Consider the following 21,013-nt stretch of genomic DNA (forward strand, 5'->3'; position numbering starts at 1 on the left):
AAACATATATATATGTCTTACATATAGCTTATATAACTGGACTATCAAAAAAAGATTCAGAAGGTAATGAACTCCTTCAATAGTTCTTCCAATGGACATGTCTCAGTGAGCAGCATCTCCAATAAACAAAAACTTACTGTAAAGAACACAATCTTCCCACCATTTTACAGATACAGGTTGCGTATCTCCACTGAAAAACTATAGACAAACTTTAACATGTAACATACAGACTCATCCTTAGAACACTTCTCCTAAAGGGATTGTGTGGGAGTCACAAGTGCTATAAAACATCAGACCTTCACTCACTTTATTGGAGCTAAAACAAATGACACTAACTGAGGATTCATCTCTCTCTGTAATTTACCGACAGTCTTATTTGGCTTTGGATTTTTTTATTAGTCTATATGCATTTTAAAAACTCCAAAACAAGTAGCTAAAATGTGAGCTTTGAGGGTCCAATGTTCTCCAGACATCAGACAAATTTGATTCATTCTGATGTAATCACCAGCGGTATGAGATTATGACCTACAGGACTCTGCTTATTTATCTGTGTTTGACTGAATTATGAAGTTGAGATCTTCTGACATAAACTCACATCTTTAGGACAAGCAAAATGAGCTTTTAGCAGCTTCCTAAGTATTGCATCTGAACATGCACTTCAATAAAATTGTACTGTGCACCACTTGTTTCCGTTACAAACACTGGATTTTCCCTGAGATTTTTCCAGCCAAAAATCTGGCTCATGAGGCAGTTGAATCGTTTATTTGTCTGTTGAGCCTGATGTGTAAGAAAACATGGCATCAACCATGACGTCGCTAGAAAAGACAAACTTGTCTTAATCTTTAAGTCCCCATTCCTCCCTAGCTCCAACAAGCTCTGTGTCCCCCAGAGCTGGCAGGTAACTGCTACCTACATACTCATCAAACTCACCATACCAAAAAATTACACCCACAGTAATCTATATATCATCCAAGACGACAAACATTTACTCATTTAACATCTGATTTTGAAAGCAAGGTTACACATACCAACTCCAGAGAATCTGAATGACCCACCAAATCTGATACAATGCCATTTGAAGGGTCATTATGGTAATCAAGACCTACCATCACCCCTTCTGTTCTCAAGAGATTCATTTTCACAGCACTGGAGTTCCCACATATGTGGAGTTTCTCGTAGCTTCATCTTTATTTTAATGCCTCCACAAATTGCCGCAGATATGACCGGCCCAGAGTGCCCATGATGTTTCATCATTCAGCATTTAAACTAATTGGATATTCTGATTAAATATTTGATGCTAACGCTTCTTCACATACTGATCTTGAATCATGTGGTAGGTAGTTCCATGTGCTTCCTATGCTGATGAGGATATTCAATTTTATGCACTGATTTCCTCTCATGCAAAAAACATCATGCACATGGAAATTCACAATCTGGCTAAAGAAAAGGTGATTTAAATTGTATGCTGGAAGTAACATGATGGAAACAGTTTGAGCAAGCTAGTAGTTCCCATTATTTTTCTTTTACTTAAGAAATTTACCCTAAACAAGTTATAATGGAATATGGCATGGAGTCTAAGTTTATTTTTTGATTGATTTTGCCAGCTTTGGTGTTCTTATATCCACAAAAGAGCAAGCACTCTTTTTCTCACCTCTAGTTTCCATGAAAGCTACACTTAGAGCTCTCACACCTCCTGGTGTTTCTATGAGATGATTAAAACTAACCCTGTTCTTTATGTTTCACCCTCACTCTTTCAAATAGAATTTATTCACACACAAAAACCCCCAAAACACCAGTGCACCTAAACCACAGATTTTGTACTGATGAACCACATAAAAAAGACATCACTTTTTCCTCATCTTTAGTATATTTTTTTTTTTAATTTATCTCAGTTTCACCAAATACAACATTCCAAAAGCACAGTTTAGCTTTAACTATAAACATAACAGAGTCAAACTGGATAAAGACAACTCTTTCTGAGGAATATGACTTGAAATCAATGCAGGCAAGTCCTTCTTCTTATCCCTATTCATTTATACTAAATAAGTTTATTGCTGATAAATCGTACTTTACTATCACTGCAGCTGTATTTGAAGAAATTTTGGTCATCTACAGTCATGATTCTCATTGTTCATAGGGGCATTATTCAGATGTTATTCAACTGTGAAAGCCCATATTTAGAACTAATCTAAAACCTTCAGGATAAGATAGACATCACGTGGATTGCTTCAATTTGGTGATAAAGAAAATTATCACAGCAGGAAAGAAGTTTCCACAATGGCACTAAAGACATCTCAAACAGAGGAAAAATGAACAAAGACTTGGATGCACACATGATCCCAACATATATCCTGTGCAGATTACTTGGGTATCAAACAGAGTATATTAAATTTAAAAAAATTACTGCACAGGGCATTTCTTCTTTAGAGCAGTCAAAGGCTGGGAGGTATGCTGCTATTCCCTTAAACACACTATTCTTCATTTAGAAGAGCCACAAACTAGGCTTTTCTCTTCCAACACTGAATTTAATAGAACAGTATGTTTTGTAGAAACAAAGAATCTGAAATTATGCACGGTACTTCCTTCCTCGAATAGAGAATAAGAGTCATGATCCAGGAAACAAAAATGGACTACAGGACTGATATTTATTTACTTCCCTGGTCTCTCATCTAATTGTAGGTTCCAGTGTTAAGATGCTTAAATACTCTTGAAGCAATAAAGTTCATAGGACACTGCATAGGCTTTGAACATTTTAAGTTGCAGCAATGCATTAATCATGCCACACAGAAGCCATCAATAAGGATACCTGATAATTCATGTTTATTGAATGCTGATGGAAACACATCAGAGTGATAAAGCTTTTGTATACCTGCTTCACATCCCATTCAAATACCAGCGAGGTCTCTGGCTGCTTTTGCTGATGAACCACACACTGTGGTCATGTAGACTTCTTCAGTATGGTTGTAACACATCAATTTCCTTTGTTCTGTTCATCAGAACAAAGCATCCAGGAGATGACCTTTCTTCCCACCTATCCCTCAATAACTCCACACATATTCTTAAATATGAGCCACATCAGATGGTGTTCTGGTTTTGTGGCAGTTTGCAAGCAACTGCATTAGCATGACGACTCCAGTGCATTCAACTCATATGCTAAAAAAAGTGGCAGGAAACATTTTTACCAGTAGATATTTAAAGGAATCTGCTGACATATATATTTTAAAGCCAGAGGGAACCACTAGTATAAGCAGTCTGTTCTCCTGCTAACAGATGCTGCAGAACCTTTACCATTAACTCAAGCAGTAGAGAGACTTAAGGCCAACAACTGATGGCTGAACTAGATTCTATCATTTGGAAAGACATCCAACCTCAATTCCAAGGGATGATGAATTTATGACTCCACTTAGTATGCTGTCCTCAAGGTTACTTCTCTTCTCTGTTAAAAAATACTACCTTGGTAACAGGGTATTCTGCACTCGCTTTCTGTTCTGTTGTAAATTTACTAGGTAGGTTCACAGCTGTTTATATAATTGCATTAAATAAATACATTGTTTTTTAAAAAGTGTATCGTATTAGAATAAGATCAAAACAGGAGTATTACAGCAGAAGTTAGGGTAAAGTGTCAGAATTTTCATGCACAGCTTTAAATTTAAAAATAAATTATTATTGTTTATATTAAAACCTATGGCTCCAAGTGAATTTAGTGTTGACAGGCACTTTCTAGAAGAAACTGAAGACATGTTGGAGAGTACAGTCAAAACAAATGACAGAGAAGGGAGAGGTGAGTCATCTACAGAAAAGTGAAGGCAGTTGCTCAACACCACAGAGATCTGTGGCAAACCTAGTGCTATGGAGTACATTTCTTTATGCCTAATACAGTGAACTGTCCAACTCTGATGTAAAGGAAAAAACAATTTTTTCATGGAAGTAGGAAAACTGGAGTTATGTAGAGTACAGAAAATCTTGCACAGAAACAACGGATTTACCCATAGCTATAAGTATGGCATCCAAGAAACCCAAAGCAGCAAAAGAACAAGTTCTCTAGGCGTACAGAGGGCTGATGTGTATACAGATGGATAAGCAAGGACATGTTGATTTGCCTAAAGATGGGTGAGTCAGTGATAAAGAGCGCAGTGATTATAGCTTGAGAGTCTTTCCTTCTGTTTCACTGATCACACTCCTGGCCCAGAAATGTATCTTCCTCTCTGGAAGAGAGGCCAGGCTGCCACTGGGCTCTGCTAGTTGATTTTTTCTTTTTCTTTTTTCTTATTTATTAGGGGAGAAAAGAATGTTAGAGATTCCTCCCACTTTCAGTTCCATTCTTTATTTTGAATTATTACCCCAGCACATTATGCTTAGTGAGGTGTGTAAAAGACTGATGGGTACACTAGGAAAGCATGTTTTATGACGTAGTTTGTACACTGAATTAGAGCCAATTAAAAAAAAAAAAGATACAATCTGCACCATTATTCTTCTTGTTGAGACAATGCTGAGGAACTGACTGTATGAGAAGAAAGGAGGAAACCTCCTAATAAAGTAACAGCCAGATGAATAGTTTTGATGTCCCTTCCTTGTTCATTTTCAGCATGCAGGTTGCCTCCAAACGCTAATCAGTTTGCCTAGAGATAACAAAGCAGATTTGCAAAGAGTTGTGTGCAAGATGTGTTAGCAGACTGCCTAACAGGTGTCTGTGCTTTAGGTGTTCACACAAACGGCGCACACAGCCCTAGCTACAAACATGGATGTTTCTGTGCATGACTGATCACTGGCTTAGAAATACAACCACACGGAAAGTCTTAAAAATAAGGGTTAGTATTCACAAGACCTTTGTGTGGAAGGCCCTTTCCATCCCTGGCATAGGTGTTGGTAACCCAGAAAGGATATCTAAGATCGTGCAGAAAGTGAGTCGTTGCAAAGCCTGGGACAAACACCTTTTAATGTGCAAGTTCCTTGCTACTATTCATCTTCAACATTATGCATCAAAGAGAATCAAGTCTTCTGGAAAACTGGCTTGGTTGATTAGTTGTGAGCTAATTATTAACAGGAATAGCGTAGATTGCTGCAGGAGTAATGCCGTAGGGAATGGGGGAGTTATTCACATAGGCTAATGTTAGCTTTATGCAAACTAGCTCCCTGGTTTTGTCTGTAGTCTGTCAAAAGAGATAGGCTTTTCCAGTGGATGATTCAGAGTGGCTAATGCTTACCACTCTAGAGAAGCTTTTTTTCCTCTCCATTAATTTTAGATGGGAATAGCCTCTCTCAGTTAACATTAGCCCAAGTGAATAGTCCTCTAAATGTTGTCAGCAGCGTGGAAAAAACACCCCAAAATGATGTCACTTGGTGTTAATGGAAATTTTTTTTAAAAAACTATGATGCAATTTCTGATAAAATAAATCTGGAGTTTATTCCCACTTCTCTGGTCTATGTAGGCAGTGACCACTACCACTAACATTGAGAGGGTGCAAATAGAAACAGAGTAATTTAGGTTGAAAGGAACCTTCAGAGGTCCCTGGTCTGACCCTTTTCTAAGCAGGAGCACCCTCAAAGTTAGAATCTAATGCAGTGAAATTAAAGGTTTTAGAATTATGAATTGCATCCAAAATAGTCCATCACATCTTGAAGAGTGAATACTGGTTATATCTATGGCAGATACTCTACTGTCAGACACGAGCATTAGACCACACACACAGATAGATGGGGCTGAAGATACTTTTAAGAGCTGGCCTGTTCTCTCACACAGACAATTCTAAGCAATTCCTCTGTCATCCCTGATATATGAATGTCTTTCTCTTCCACTTGAATGCATGAGAAGTGGACCTCCTTTACTGTAGGAAACTGAGGAAGATGACATGGTTTGATGACAGAAGCTATGTTATCCCACAAGCAACAGAATCTCAATTTGCTAAACTTTAGCACTTTAGCTACACAGCCAAGTACCAGTCCCTAACTCATTGATCTCCAGCATGACACACACAATAAATAAAGGTAGACAGATGGAATCAGATATCTGGGAAAGACCAAAATGAAAAAATAAGAAAAAAAAAAAAGGAAATGTAAACCTCTTCATTTACTAGTGCTATGTTGACAGAATTCCTTTAGTCTGGGGTGCCTTGCTTTTCAAGAGTTCATTTAAAATGAGAGAGGAGAAGCAACAACAATAACTCCATTTTAAAGCTGCCTTTTCAGCCTCTGTTACTGCCTTTCAATGCTTGAGTGCTTTTGTGCATTTATTCCTGAGGTGGGCAATTACAACCCTGCATTTCACCCATCTGACTTGTGTTTCCCAATTTCACCTGTATTTCATCTCTCCAAATAGCTCTGTTATTCATGACTGATTACTAACCATTCCTCGGTGTGTCTGACCCATCTGAATAGCAGAAGATGTCTCCGCATGAAGTAGAGGCTCTTACATCCCACCCTCTGATTACACAGCAAACCACTTTTGAAGATTACCTAGTAATACATAAGCAATACTCCCATAAATACAGCCCCTCATTCTACAAGCAAGCTGGTTAAACCCACAAGAGCTCACATGTAACAAGACCTCCAACAAGCTTTTGCCTCACAAGTAATACTTTACTGTGTCTGAAGTTTCCTCCTGATTTGTAACTCCTCTCACACAGAAAATGGAGAAGCATGCAGTAGTTCTGCAATTATGCAGTAAGAATCAGCCATGGAACAACTGTATTTTCAGCCAGAACAATGAATGCAATCATGAAGCAATTAGTGCAGGTGGCAGATGGTTTGCTGCAATTTTTTTCTCAAGACTGGCAGGAAAAAGTCATGACTGAGTAAGGGACTTGTCTGTCAGCAGTGGTAATTCAAGTCTGCTGCCCAAGGCAGAAACACACGGTAGAGAGTTGTGAACAAATGCAACCAAGTAACTGTAGCTTAATGAGTTATTACTTGTCAGCTGAACCCCAGTAATTAACCACATTCACCCACACACAACACCCAGGAAACTGGGACATAAAATGACTTCAGTTAACTCAGATTTCCCTATCATTGAGTAAATCCTTGTCCAACAGAACAAAACAAAAAAAATCTGTAGCACTTATCATAGTGATTGACTCAGTGGGCTGTGAAGAGGCTGTGGGATGATGCTATATGACCCATTTCCTGTTCATTACAACCAAGCAATGAGAGGCATCCACTAACTGTTGGCTTTGCCCTCATCAGTCCTGAACTGGATGGACAACTCCTGAGAACCAAAACAGTCCAGACACAATGTGATTACTGTCTCTCCAGCTATTGCTCTGTTCACAACCTGATTCTCCTGGTCCCACCTGCTGCAACGAGAAGATGCAAATGGATAGCAACAATGGCATGGCTTGCTAGAAGGATGTAAATGCGTTTTCTAGTTGATTCTCACCTCTCTCCTGACTGTCAACAGCAAAATTAAATCACTGCGATAATCCTAACTGGTCAGAATCCAACTTAGTCCTTAGAGCCCCCATCAACAAAACCTTCACAGCCTCTACAGTCAGTGACATCAAAGTCAATGATATCAAAATGTAAGTTCCTTACCATGCAGATACATTTTCCTTGCTTCCTCAGGTGACTCTCAGTGTGCACACAGTTCCTGGAATTCAAGGAGTAATGGGTTCTCCTTCCTTAAACACAGCCTTAGCAGGAGATCATGAAATAGCAAACCGCAGTGTCATTTGTTTCAAACTACCCCACAGCTCCCATTGCAATTATCTAAATACCTGCAGGACCTCTTAATTACTCTGAGAAAATTCTGCTTTTGGATATATAAACATGAAACCAATGGGAGTCATGTACACTTAGCCACAGGCTGAACTTGACCCTTAGTTTGAGTTACATTTCATTTAGTCCAAGCTGATTAACTCTTTGCCTGTTGGTTACCCTCTACAGTTCTTGATCAAGGCTTGCTGAAGTCAGAAAATGTATCCATTAGGCTTTCAAGTAGAAACCAAGCCTGTAACTCATACACAGACAGAATACTTTTAACATTTTATTTTAGAGTTAATTGTTACAGATCTACAGACCTTGTGCTACATGATTTTTTTCTTGCAACTTTTTCTTTTTTCAACTTTCTTTCCAGTATTGAATTACTAACAGTTATCCAATTTCCTAATTAATGCCACAACACAAGGAAATTTTACTGTACAGTAAATCTCACCCAAAACACCCCATACACACAACTCCAACAACAACCCCATAAATTCAGGTTAACGCACAAAAGGGCCCTTTGTTCTTATATCCAGGTTGTTAGAATTCCAGAAGAGTAGGAAGAAGAGTAGGAGTTTCCTATGGAATAGTGACAATATATTTGCTGGTAGCCATCTACCATCAATTAGATGAGCATTAGCTATATGGACTCTAATTCAGGATTATTTCCTGAGCAGGCTGACTACCACAACAGCTAAAATTCATTTTCTACTATATCCTAATTTTGACAAATTTACCACTGAAAGTTTCATTGATCCTCATGTAATAAATTTCCTGTTAAAAACACACACTAACTTTCATTCCAGAGGGTCTTAAAAGTCAGCAGAGACCAGATTCTGCTCAGTTTCATATCAGTCCAGGGAATTCAACAGCCACAAGGGAAATGAAATATTTTGACCGTGTCTAATTACATACTGAACACCCGGAAATAATTTAATATACACCTTCCTCTGGAACATATTATAACCATAGTACACTCTACAAAATGCTGTGAGAGGGGTGAGTGAAAAATATTGCATGCAATTGACTCTACAGGAAGAATTAGGCAGGCAAGATGCATTTCCCATTGTTGGGAAGGATATTAAGCTATTAGCCTGGAAGGATACTGGTTTTGACTTAAAAGCACAGGACTGAATTTCTATTCCAAAAATTCCCAGAAGATTATTTTGTGACTTTAGCTACTTATTTAGCTTCCTTATGCCTTTATTCTCTCAGACTTACAGTAATAGTAACAACAAGCCTAATTTAGGCTAAAGGCAAATTAGTTGTTTAATGTTTGTAAAATTAATTCAAATACACAGGTGGAAAACATGATAAAATTCAAACTTTTATGTTGATGTTTATATTAATATATAATCTGAACAATTCAGCCAATACTTTGATCACTGATTAGATTCAGATTCCCAGAGATTCATCATACTTAAAAAGAGACCACTAAATTAATTTGCATAAAGGATTATATATTAGATGCTGAGATATTTCACTCTTTTACCCCTGTTGGAAGCTCAGCACATTGTTTTGGTCTGGTTTATTCAAAAACATCAAGATGTCGGGAGGTGACATTTCTCCGAGTAGTTTGCTCCAATGCCTAGTTACTTCACAGCTGAGTTTATCTGCCAATTGACTCCTAGCCATCAATTCCTGTTAGAAGTTTTTTGCTAGATCAAAAAGCTTACTCATATGTTTTGTTTTCCTCCATGGAGATATTTATGCACAACAATATAGTTTCCCTTCAATCTGCCTTTTGGTAAACTAAACAGATTGAGTTCTATAATGTCCATTCACTGGAAGATGACTGACTTGTGAGTATTGATGTGTCTGATTTTTAAAAAGTTATAACAATGAGGTCTCTTACAATCAAGCCCCGTCCTGTTGTATCAAGTTGGGCAGCAAAAATTCAAGGCAAATCTCATGGCATATATATGCAGCTAATGGATTACCCATACTGAAGGAACTGGACTTCAAAGGAAATAAATTCTTTTCTTTTAGAAAATCAAAGGCTACTTGAAAATATACTAACCAGATGGAAACAAGGAGTGTCTTACACTGTTCTTGGAGCTGGTGCTAGGATGGAGCAAGAGAACTATTAAATAAGAGGACAAAAAGATTCATTAGAGGTTGTTATTCCTATCGTGAAGGATCCTAGCTGTCTTCTCTGCCCATTGCCTGTCACATGATATTGCCAAAAGCACTGATGAATAAATGCAGACTTCCAGGTCAGTCAGAGGGCTAGCCTCCAAGAAAACAGTAGGTGCCCATGTCCTTTACCTTGCCCTTTACATTGAAGCTTACTCAATGTTTCTTACTTGGAAATACCAGTTTCGTATTTGTTTTGGTCTATTTTCCAATTTTATTCAAAAACATCAAAATGTCAGGATGTGAAATCTGTTTTTGTCTATTTTCCAGTTTTATTCAAAAACATCAAAATGTCAGGATGTGAAATCCAGTTTGGTATTTTCAATTTTCCAGTTTGAATACCAGTTTGGTATTTCCAAAGACTGTCCTGAATGCTCTGCAGCAGTTACTAGAGAGATGGGAGAAATCCTAGGTTGTTCCTAAGCAAATAAAGCAAAATGCTGCCAAGGTTTCTTACCTTCTGATCTTGGCTGTATGCTAAGATCCAATCTTCCTGCTTGGGGTGGAAAAGCAGACTGTGGATGTAGAAGTTCAGACGGTATTTTTGATAGGTTGCCCCTTCATCAGAACTGATTAATAAGCTGCTTTCAATTTCTGGATCAGTCAGCAGCATAATCTATATGGAAGGGAAAGGTGAAAATACAGTGGTGAAGAGGAGTCAGATGGAAAAATAAATAACAGCTCGGAACTTCAGGCAAGTTCATTAAATATGTCTATTTCAAAATGTTTCAATGTAATAACAAAACTAAGCATAGCCAATCTTTCAATAAGGAAAACAGGGTATTTCAGCTATGTGTATAAACATAACATATGATCAAATAGGCAGAATGACTTTACTACTAGTTGAAACAGATCTAAATGAAGCTATGCTTAGCTTATAAGAAAAATCAAACCTGAAATTTGTAACACCAGAGTGCAAAATTACGAAGTTACCAGTCAGCCACAGTGGGCTGCTTAGGTCTTCATGAATGATCTATTGGAGTGGCAGACAAAAAGTTAGGTGTTAAGAAAAAAAGAGACACACACACACAGAATGATCTCTAATGGTGAGCTTTGTTAGGCTATGGCAGAATTTTCAAAGATGACAGTTTCATTGCCTGAAACATTATAACCTGGCTGTCTGCAAGAAGCAATCTTGCTTTGGCAGGACAACATATTTGATAACGTGCTGGATTCTTTCCATTTCCAGTTTCTATGGTGCTGTGAATTATAAATTCAGTAGAGTTTCAAAAATAATCTTCACATAGCAAAATTGCTTTCTAGCTTTGTCCAAGAGTGTTAGTTCAGGAGTGACAGGAGATATACGGCTTGCAGTTGTAGTAACTACTTCTCCCCATTAACTGTGGTATTAATTGGTCTGCATTACTGATGAATCAGAGAGAATAATGAGAAACTCCTCTCATATGTCTCTGCATGAGAGACTATACAGGTTTGCGCAGGAGAAAGAGATCATTCCAGTATTTCAGCAAGCAACATATTAATACCCCTCAGGAATGGGAATGAGGCACCATAAATGACAAACATGAAAAGTTCTGAAGAATATTCGCCTGGAAAAGTATTAAAGACTTGACTCATTAGCAATTTTTTTTTTTTTTTTTTTAAGTACTCATGCTGTTGTTGCTTTGCAAATGGCAAACACTGATTTGTTCTTAGACAAGCCTGAAATGAAAGGATCCACACCTGCCATTTCCCAGAGCAAATTCCTATCTGGGTTTGGGCACTGCAAAAATCTTGTGATAAAAACATGCATTAGAATTAAACTTTATTATTTTAATTTAAAACTTTCAAATACATCAAGCATACCATTGATGTGACTTCTAAACTGAAGATTGCATGATAGAAGCTAAACAGAAAGCATTAATGATCAAAATGTCTATATAGAGATCATCTACTGTCACTATGTAGCCTATCCAGCTTCTGAAGCCCAAAATTAATTGTGATGTTTATCAGTTGGTTCTTTTTTCTCACTAGACTAATTTCTGGGGCAATGTTCCTATGCTTAACATTTATCAATTCAGTACTATGATTCAGGCATTATGATTTTCTTATTTTTATGACTTCCCTCTTGAGTGGATTTTGTTTATGTTGGTATTTGAAAATATCACAGCACAGCATTAATTTGGACTATAGCAACTAGAGCAGAAATAAGCACAAATCAATGGGCTCGATCCAAGCTCCCTGAAGTTAATAAGAGTCTTGTCATTGACTTTGGATTGTGCCTCTAAGGCAAGTTGTTAATCAAGATCCACTCTAGTCTCACATATTTCCTTCTACCTGCACAAGGAACTCATTCGACCTCATCACTGTCACATCCAAGCGCATCACCACCTTAACACATTTTCTGTCAGGCCACTCCTCTGAAGTGTGAAAGTGCTTTTATCTCCATTTCTTAGAAAGGGAATTGAGGGACAAACTGTTGAGGCACTGAAGCACCTAATTCCTCATTCAATCAATAGAAGTTAAGTGCCTAAACAGTGCAGCACTGCTCACTCTTGCTTTAATCTGCTAACTACCACCCTGGGCTATTACTACTGTGATTTCGGGTATCTACGGTCTCCAGAAGCCTTAGCTGTGGCATTGTGATAACCAGTCATTCTGTACATATGAAGTGTTCCAGAACGCATTGGTTTTGCTACATATGCCAATAGCAATAGTGTCTTAGATGTGGCAGAGCTGTGCAGAACTGCTGCAGATTTATGCAAGGGCATAGAAAGAGTCAGAGACAGGAGAGGGAGCTGACAGATGATTCTCTAGCCACTAGTCAGATTGTTAACTATGAGACCAACTTTCAGTGCTGGGACCGCATTTTCTGCTCCACTGTTGTGCCCCGCATTGCCAATCACTTTGCACAGGTGCCATAAAACAAAAGCTAGAGTTGACTAAGTAGTCACTACTCACACCACAGTCAGAGCATCACGTTTCTTCCAAGGTAAGAAAAGCAAACTTAATTACAACATACCTACATGTAAATAATCAGAGCTACACACCCAAAAAATAGCATTTATTGGATAAGAAGCAGAAATTGATCCTTGTATGAAAAATCTGTCAAAATGAGAGGGAAACGCTGCATGTATCTACATGAACGTTTCAGACCAGGAGTGTGCTTCTGAAATTAATCCCCCAAATTCTGGGAGGAAATCTCTATAGTAAATCCTTACATACTATGTTTTGGCTCATAGCACAGTGACCTCAGAGCAAAGGAACTGCATTCCCTTTCAAGGAAACTAAACCAGAATATACATTTCAGGAGTGCATCTAATGTGCTCCAACTGCTACTCGACATTTAGCTCAGAGTATCAGGTTAGCACTAAAGTCAGACCCTCTGCCTCCAAATGCCAATATTGCAGATAGATGTCATCTCAACATCAACCATTTCATTCTACTAACTCACTTCCACTGAGCTGCACTACATGCTAATGCAGTTGCAGCCACATTAGCTTAGTTTTATTGCCTAAGTTTCCTGGGACATAAATGAGAAAAGAGGGAAAATACAATTAATTTTAATCTTTTTGTTGTTGCAGCATATGAAATACAGAGTAAATACTGTTAAGAATTTTCTTTGAAATAAATGAAGCCAATTTCTGCTTTGAAGTAGTCTATTATCCATTTGACTTGATGCAGTTGCTTATACAGAAAACAAAAGTGGACACAGACATGTTGAACAGGGAAAGCATGGAAAATAAAACCAGCAACAATAACAAAGTGAATCTAAGTTTAGACTTAAATGTAATATCTTTAATATCTAAGAATATCTAACATAAGCGATTAGAAAGAAACTATTTTTATAATTTCCAACTTCACTGCAGAAAGCATATTGGATTTCCTTAAATGTGAGCTCCTCAAAGGAGCAATCTTCTTGCTCTTTTTCTACAGTGTCTAATACAACATATTACTGCTTTCCCAGCTAATACTGGTTTCTGGACAAGTATATTCTGGACGTCATTGAGGAATCAACATGACTTTTGCACATGAAAATCACACCTTAAATCTATTCAGGTTCTTAGAACCTGTAGGGTAAGACAAGGTAGCTGATGAAGTCTGATAGGATTTTTGAGGAGTTCCCTTGCCAAAGGATTTGAAATTGTCATGGGGTAAAAGGCCTTTCCACAGATTAATTTATGGTTGGATCAGTATCAAAGGTTAGGGAAAAATCTTTCTGTTTCCCTAATGGAGAGAAGTGTTCATTTTTAATTTCCCCGATGCTTTGTGCTGTCCAATTTCAAAGAATCATAGAATCTTAGTGTTGGAAGGGACCTTTAAAGATCAGCTAGTCCAACCTCCCCTGCAATGAGCAGGGATATCTTCAACTAGATCAGGTTGCTCAGAGCCTCGTCCAATCTGACTTTGAATGTTTCCAGGGATGGGGCATCTACCACCTCTCTGGGCAACCTGTGCCAGGGTTTCAGCACCCGTGTTGTGAAAAATTTCTTCCTCGTATCTAGTCTAAATTTACCCTTTTTTAGTTTAAAACCGTTACCCCTTGTCCTATCGCTACAGGCCCTGTTAAAAAGTCTGACCCCATCTTTCTTACAGGCCCCCTTTAAGTACTGGAAGGCTGCAAGAAGATCTCCCTGGAGCCTTCTCTTCTCCAGGGTGAACCACCCCAACTCTCTCACAGCCTGTCCTCACAGGAGAGGTGTTCCATCCCTTTGATCACTTTGGTGGCCTTCTCTGGACCCTCTCCAACAGGTCTATATCTTTCCTACTGGAGGGCTTTTCTGAGGGCTCCAGAACTGGATGCAGCACTGCAGGTGGGGTCTCACCAGAGTGGAGGAGGGGCAGACCTGCTGGCCACGCTGCTTTTGATGCAGCCCAGGATACTGTTAGCCTTGTGGGCTGCGGGTGCACATTGCCAGCTCATGTCCAGCTTTTCATCCACCAGTACAAGGAATTTATTCATTAACAATTTGGAGAGAAGGAAGGAAAGATAGGGGACTGCTGATGGCAGTAAGGTATTCAGAGTGATGAAAACAAAAGCCAGCTATGAAGATCTGTAAATAGATTTCACAATATTGAGTACCTGAGTAGTAAAATGACAGGTGAAATTCGGTGATGATGTATGAAGAAGAAAACACAGATGGAGAAAAGCAATGCCAGTGTAACAGACAGAACAATAGGCTCTAAGTACATACTTCCTTTCAGGAAAGAAGTTTGGGGGTTTCAGTGAAGAAGTCTGTGAAAATAGAAAAACCTCAAGTACAGCAGCAGGAATTATTAGGAAAGAATTAAACAGCTTAACAAGTAATGCTATTAGACCACTATAAAGTGTTCCCACAACTTTAATGCTGGATGCTATTCTCATCCTCCAACTTAAAAAAAAAAGACTATAGTAGAAAACACAAAATAGCTATAAGGTTAATCAAAGAAAACTATGAAACATTTTTCATACAAGCAGCAAATAAATGAACTATTCAACTTCCAAAAGAGATAAATGAGAGACAATTTGACCAAAGTCTACAAGACTATGAATGGCCTGGAAATGCTTAGAGAACAATTATTCACTCTGTCATAATACAAAACTCATGAGCATCGAATTTTATCAAGAGTGAGATACAAAACACAGGTGAGGCCATGAGACGGGAAGAGCTATGGACATCATCTATCTGGAATTCTGTAAGGCCTTTGACATGGTCCCCCACAACATGCTTCTCTCTAAATTGGAGAGAGATGGATTTAATGGATGGACTGTTCAGTGGATAAGCAATAGGTTGGGCGGTCGTAGAGAGTGGGACTTGTTAAGGTTCAGTCTGATTTAGCATCACTGTTCTTACATACGACACTGGAGAGTGAATGAAATTTATAAACGATAACAACATTATCAGCTCAGGTGGGTTGATCTAGTAACATCTTATGTGAAGAATTGGGCCCATCATTTTTATCTTGACAGTTTTTAAACTACTTCCAATTTCACCATTAAAAAATACAGCTATTAACACAGGAGTAAAAAAGGGCACACATATCTGCCTCCCACTTCCAGCAAAAGCCCTTAGTAAAGACAGACCAAGAGTGTCTCTGGTCCGGTTATTGTTGTCTTACGTTAAACAAAAATGAAGAGCGAGGATAAGGCAAGACTCTACTTCACCACAGCAAAAGTAATTGTTGTCTGTTCAGATCGGTATTCAGCAATGATCAGAATCTGCTTACTCACACTAGGCAAAGAAAGCATACGCTACTGTTCCTGATGCTTCAGAAGGATTGGGTTTTTTCTCCCTAAAAAAAGTCAATAAAGTCAACACAGGCTTTTGCAACCAAATGTAAGGCATCCATTAATCATCCACCCCCTGAACAGGGAGAAACTTGATTTACTTTTCCTAGAAGTGACGAATGAACACAAAACATAATTTATAGATCTTAAACAGTCCACACTTTTTTCACCCCCTTTTTGGTGCTAACTCTGCTGGTGGCAGATTGTCAGTGACAACTATGTGGATTTTTACTGTCCTCACAAAGAAACCCAGGAACACTTCTTAAGAGGATTTTGATTTGGGTTCTACAGGTGGAATCATAATCCTTATACAACTGCCCTGAAAGCTAGATTCAGTGGCTTAGTCAAAACAACTCCAGAACTGCTCTCAATCTTTTCTTTTAGCCTCTCATATATCTCCACTTGGACCAACTTTTCTCTAACATTTTGTAGGGAAGAGCATAGTATCAGTGAAATAGAACAGTATGAAAAAAATACAAGTATATTTCATAGATTCACATGTTCTTTCATTCACTTTTGATGTATCAACAGATCTGAGTTATATCACATGTCCAGAAATAAGGATGAAATGCAAACTGAGTCAAATCTACTGAAGGAACCTTTGCCTTCCTCACCTATTACATGCTTCATGCATAGACCTAACACTGGTGATCCACATGGATCAAGTAACATTTCTCACAGGAAAATCTAAGTGTGACGTGCAGCAAAAGAGGAAATCAGCAAGGAAGAACAGAAATGTCCTACTTGTAACAAAAGCATGGCATTCCCTACTTAAATTCTCTAAACATTTGCATTTTTTCCATTTTTCTCTATGTGCCAGTTACATAATTTTAGAGGTTTGTGGGATTTGTTTTTTTTTTTTAACACAGTAAGTGATTGCAAGAGCATCAGTGCTATGGAGTTCCAGCATAATGAAATGTAATTTCTGACATTTTACATATCACATCTGAATTTGGATTGCCATTTACAAGGCTTGAAGATTCTGTAAAGAGACAACCTCATTCTCCAGATTCAGCAATTCACACATTCATTTCAAAGCTTTTAACTAATCAAACTAGCTCATTGCTTAAGCTTTTTTAAGACCTAGAATAAGAAATAAAATGAAACAAGTCAAAGGAAGGAACTGCTTTGGCTATGATATTCTGAAATAAATGCAACATGACTGTAAATCAAATTAGACCAACTCTTTTTACAGGAATGAGTTGCTGGAAGCAGTAAGTGGTTGCAAAAGCAAATAAATTAGGGACAAAATTACAAAAAAGAAATAACTCAAGCATTTATTCGGATATTAACAGAGAAAGAGAAGACTGAAGCTTTTGCAAAGTTTAACAAGCTTTACTCATGAGCTAACATCAACTGCCGTAGAACTGATCTCATGAGTAATGCTACCAAAATTTGGCCCAAGTCTCTGTTATAAATAAATTGTCCAAGAGTATTAGCACCTAAATGAAAACATGAAATGAGCTAGTGCTGACAGTTTGAAGCTGTCTCTAATGCCAACTAAAAGACAAGGTTAGTTGCTGAGCAATTTCATTAAGATGCCATTAAAATAATACACCAATAATTCAATCAAGGCACTGTGAAGTGTTTTATTGCCAGAAGCTCTTGTTAACTCAGAAAATGTGGTAATTTTGTAGGGAAAGAAAAGACTTCAGTCACAGAATTACACTTTCAACAGTGAAGAAAAAAAATAATATTGCCTTTAAATGATGACCTAGTTTGCAATGGTCTCAGAAATATGTAGAAATCACCACTTTAATACAAGGTAAAGGTCTGAGGACAACTTATTTTGCAACTATAACTCAGTGACTTAAGAATAAAAACGTTCTTATTCATACAAAGACTCATAAACCAAACTGATTAAATCAGTCTGCACTTGGCTGATAAGGAGGGTAACATACTGCAAGTGTCCCCCAGTTAAAACTATACTCATGATTACTAGACAGTGTAATTCAGATTCAGACTCAGTCCAGATCTGGATAGTGGAAACTCTAGCACCATTTCCCACAAGAACCCACAGGAGGTCCATAAGTGGTAGGATACTACCATCTTCCTCAAATTTTGGCTGCTTAAAGGTAAGAGAAATGATGTGGTGAAAGGTTCAGATGGTGAATTCATCTTGTTTGTGCACATGAAAGATTTAGTGCTCATTGAGCGACAAGACAATTTCTTGTCAGCAGAATACTAGACAGCAAAGGACTATCAATTAAGAGAGAAAAATTATCACCTGCCAATATTTTTGAAAGCTGGGATTGTACAGTGTTCTTAATAGAAGAATTGTTGAGAATTAAATTTAGCGTCTTGATGAATGTGATTTGAAATAAAAAGCTGGCTAGTGGCTGGAAAAGAGAATCCATTTACCTGTTTTGTATTAGTGAAGAAGTTCATTATAGGTCAAAAGTGACTGTGAAAGAAAGCAACCAATGAAAGTTCTATTTTTTATTATCTGTGGGAATCATCTGGGGTTGTTTTACCAGACAGAAAAAGTGAATGTATATATCAACAACAATTTACAAAAATAAGAGAAACATTGTATATCTCTCCCCTTATCCAAGCTTCAGACAGGGACATAAACAGCCACTTCCAAAAATCTGATTGCTGTATCTGTAACTAGTTTTCAGTCACACACAATAATACCATTATTTAGTGAAAGTCCAAAACAATGTCAAAAGGAAGAGGAGACATTTTGGAATAAATTTTTACCTTAGGAAAAAGGTTTACACATAGCCAGAAAATCACATGCATCTACATATGGAAGTTATCACAAAATACACAAGATGTCAGTAGCTCTTCTTCACAGTGTCCTGTTTAAAGGTTTTAGAATACTACTAGTATGATAGTTTTTACTCATTTTTACATCATATGCTTCTAGTGGCTAAGCAAAGAGCATCGAAAACCCACTGAACCCTACCACACACACATGCTAACCAGGAAAAAAACAAATAAACAAGAAAAGACATTTCTTCTGTTTTTGAAGAATATTCTGCTATGCATTGAATGGAAAACACCACCAGCTGTCTTAGCAAACACTTTTTAAAATTACTTTTCTAGAAACTAGAGCAGTCCTGTTACCCCATACACTGAATAAGACCATCGATTGGCTACCTTTGCTGAACATGATGTCTTTCTTCTATTACAGGATTTAAGAAAAATATGGCTTCAAACATTTATATTATAAACTGTCTAATCCTCTGCTTTTTGTCTCTAGTCCATTTTTGGTTGAGCACAATATTTGGAGTCCTATCCAGATGTTTTTTTAATGGACTTGTTTTAATAATTTGTAAAAAGTGTTTGACTAATAACTATGATCTTTAAAAAACTTATTTCTGATTGTTCTGGGTTAATAAAAGGTCATTGATTGCAGCTTACTGTTCCCCCTTCCCATATTGACTGAAATAATTAATATTTTGTAATAAATGAGAAAGCTTTAATTCCCTCAATATCTAAACATTCAGGTTAAACAAGAACTTCTTTTGCCGTGTTTAGGAACTCTTACAGAATTACAACTCTGTTATGATTTGCAGTGATAATGATAATCTTACAGCTGGCATTTCAATGTGTCTTTTTCAAGCACAGTACACAACAATTGATTTTCATTAATATGTGACTGTTGTCTGAATGCCAGTGAATAAGTACTAGTGACCTTCTGTATCTTGAACATAGCAAACCCTAATCAGTATTAATGTATTAACTGTATTAATGAAGAATTGCTGTTATTATTACACAGGGTTCTCTACTTTGACTAATCCCAGTTTAATGTGGTTTCTCCACATTATCTGAATTTTAATACCACCAAAGTTCTAGGTATGGGGTTGTTTCAATGTGATAAAGACTCCTGAAAAGAAAACATGAGGCTGAGACATCTGTGCAGACAGGATTCAGTTGTTCTCTCCGCTAATCCTACTTGATATGAATGCAGATATAAAGAAAGTCCAGAGGTGTCGGGGAGAAGATCTTTCCTAACAGCATAACATAACAACTGCTCCGTACTCTGAACTTCAGTTCAGAAAACATCTGAAACACCAAGTGGGATGGGATTGATCCTGTTTCTATCAAAATCCAAGAGAGGGCAGTGCACCCACACACAGCCCAGTTCATTACTCAGCTCATCGGCGTGGGGACATTCATCAAGTAGACAGGTTGCTACCTACAGCCTTTTCTCTGTGGCTGAGCTTTGGCAGAAGTCCCATTCTCTCAAGTGCCTCACTTTGGAGCAGACCTGAAAAGATTCAGCTACTTCTTTTTCCATTAAAGGTGAAGAAGTTGCCATATCTTCAGGTGTTTTGTTTGCTGCTGAGTCACTGCTTGTGGGCTGGACTGTGAAAAGAGAGAAATAATGACCTTCAACTTCCCAAAAGTTAGCTGCAATCCCAGCATCTAGGGTGAATTCTTAAAACATATGCCTTTGTTTTGAGGTAATAACTTTTAACTACAGGAGGAAAGAAGACAAGATGGGGGAGAAAGAAGTCCCTGAAGATTAGCATACCTTTTAAATCTCAGCTTTTTAAAGTGCAGCTGCCATTTCCATTACTCAAGAATTAAATGACAATAAAGATTCTACATTTTGTCCTTACTTGAGTTAATGCACCTAGTGTCTTAATGAGGACTGTAAAAAAGGAAACAAACTCTTATTTGTGTCATCCTTAAGCAAAAATAGAAATGTAACACTAAAAACAATAAAGAAAACATTTCATTAATATAACACAATAGATTACTGCAGGATGTTTCAGAGCTACATTTGCTTTATCTAGAATTATGAAGTGATTGACAATTTATTTAATTTAGATAAAGGCCTCTGGAGGTCTTTTATTCCAAGCTCCTGCTTCATACTGAGCCAGCTTCAAAGGCACAGTTAGAGTTTCAGGTCCTTGTCCTGTCAATATTTAAATACCTTCAAGGATGGAGATTCCACCAGCTCTTTGGGCCTATCCAATCTGAAAGTGTTTAGTTTCCAGTGTTAATCTTAATTTTAAATAT

General features: G+C 37.7%; 1 protein-coding gene across 1 annotated transcript in view; it reads right to left on the bottom strand.

Moving 5' to 3' along the window:
- The window catches only part of LOC309406999 (VPS10 domain-containing receptor SorCS1-like), a gene marked incomplete at its 3' end in the record, with an annotated part of 303,428 nt that overhangs the window by 109,610 nt on the left and 172,805 nt on the right, over positions 1-21,013 (bottom strand). The window contains exon 4 of the mRNA XM_082002391.1: positions 10,289-10,447. Coding sequence (XP_081858517.1) covers positions 10,289-10,447 — 159 coding nt within the window. The remainder of the gene's footprint in view (positions 1-10,288; positions 10,448-21,013) is intronic.

The sequence above is a fragment of the Phaethon aethereus genome (assembly GCF_964289735.1).
Source record: "Phaethon aethereus genome assembly, chromosome: 7".
NCBI lineage: Eukaryota > Metazoa > Chordata > Aves > Phaethontiformes > Phaethontidae > Phaethon > Phaethon aethereus.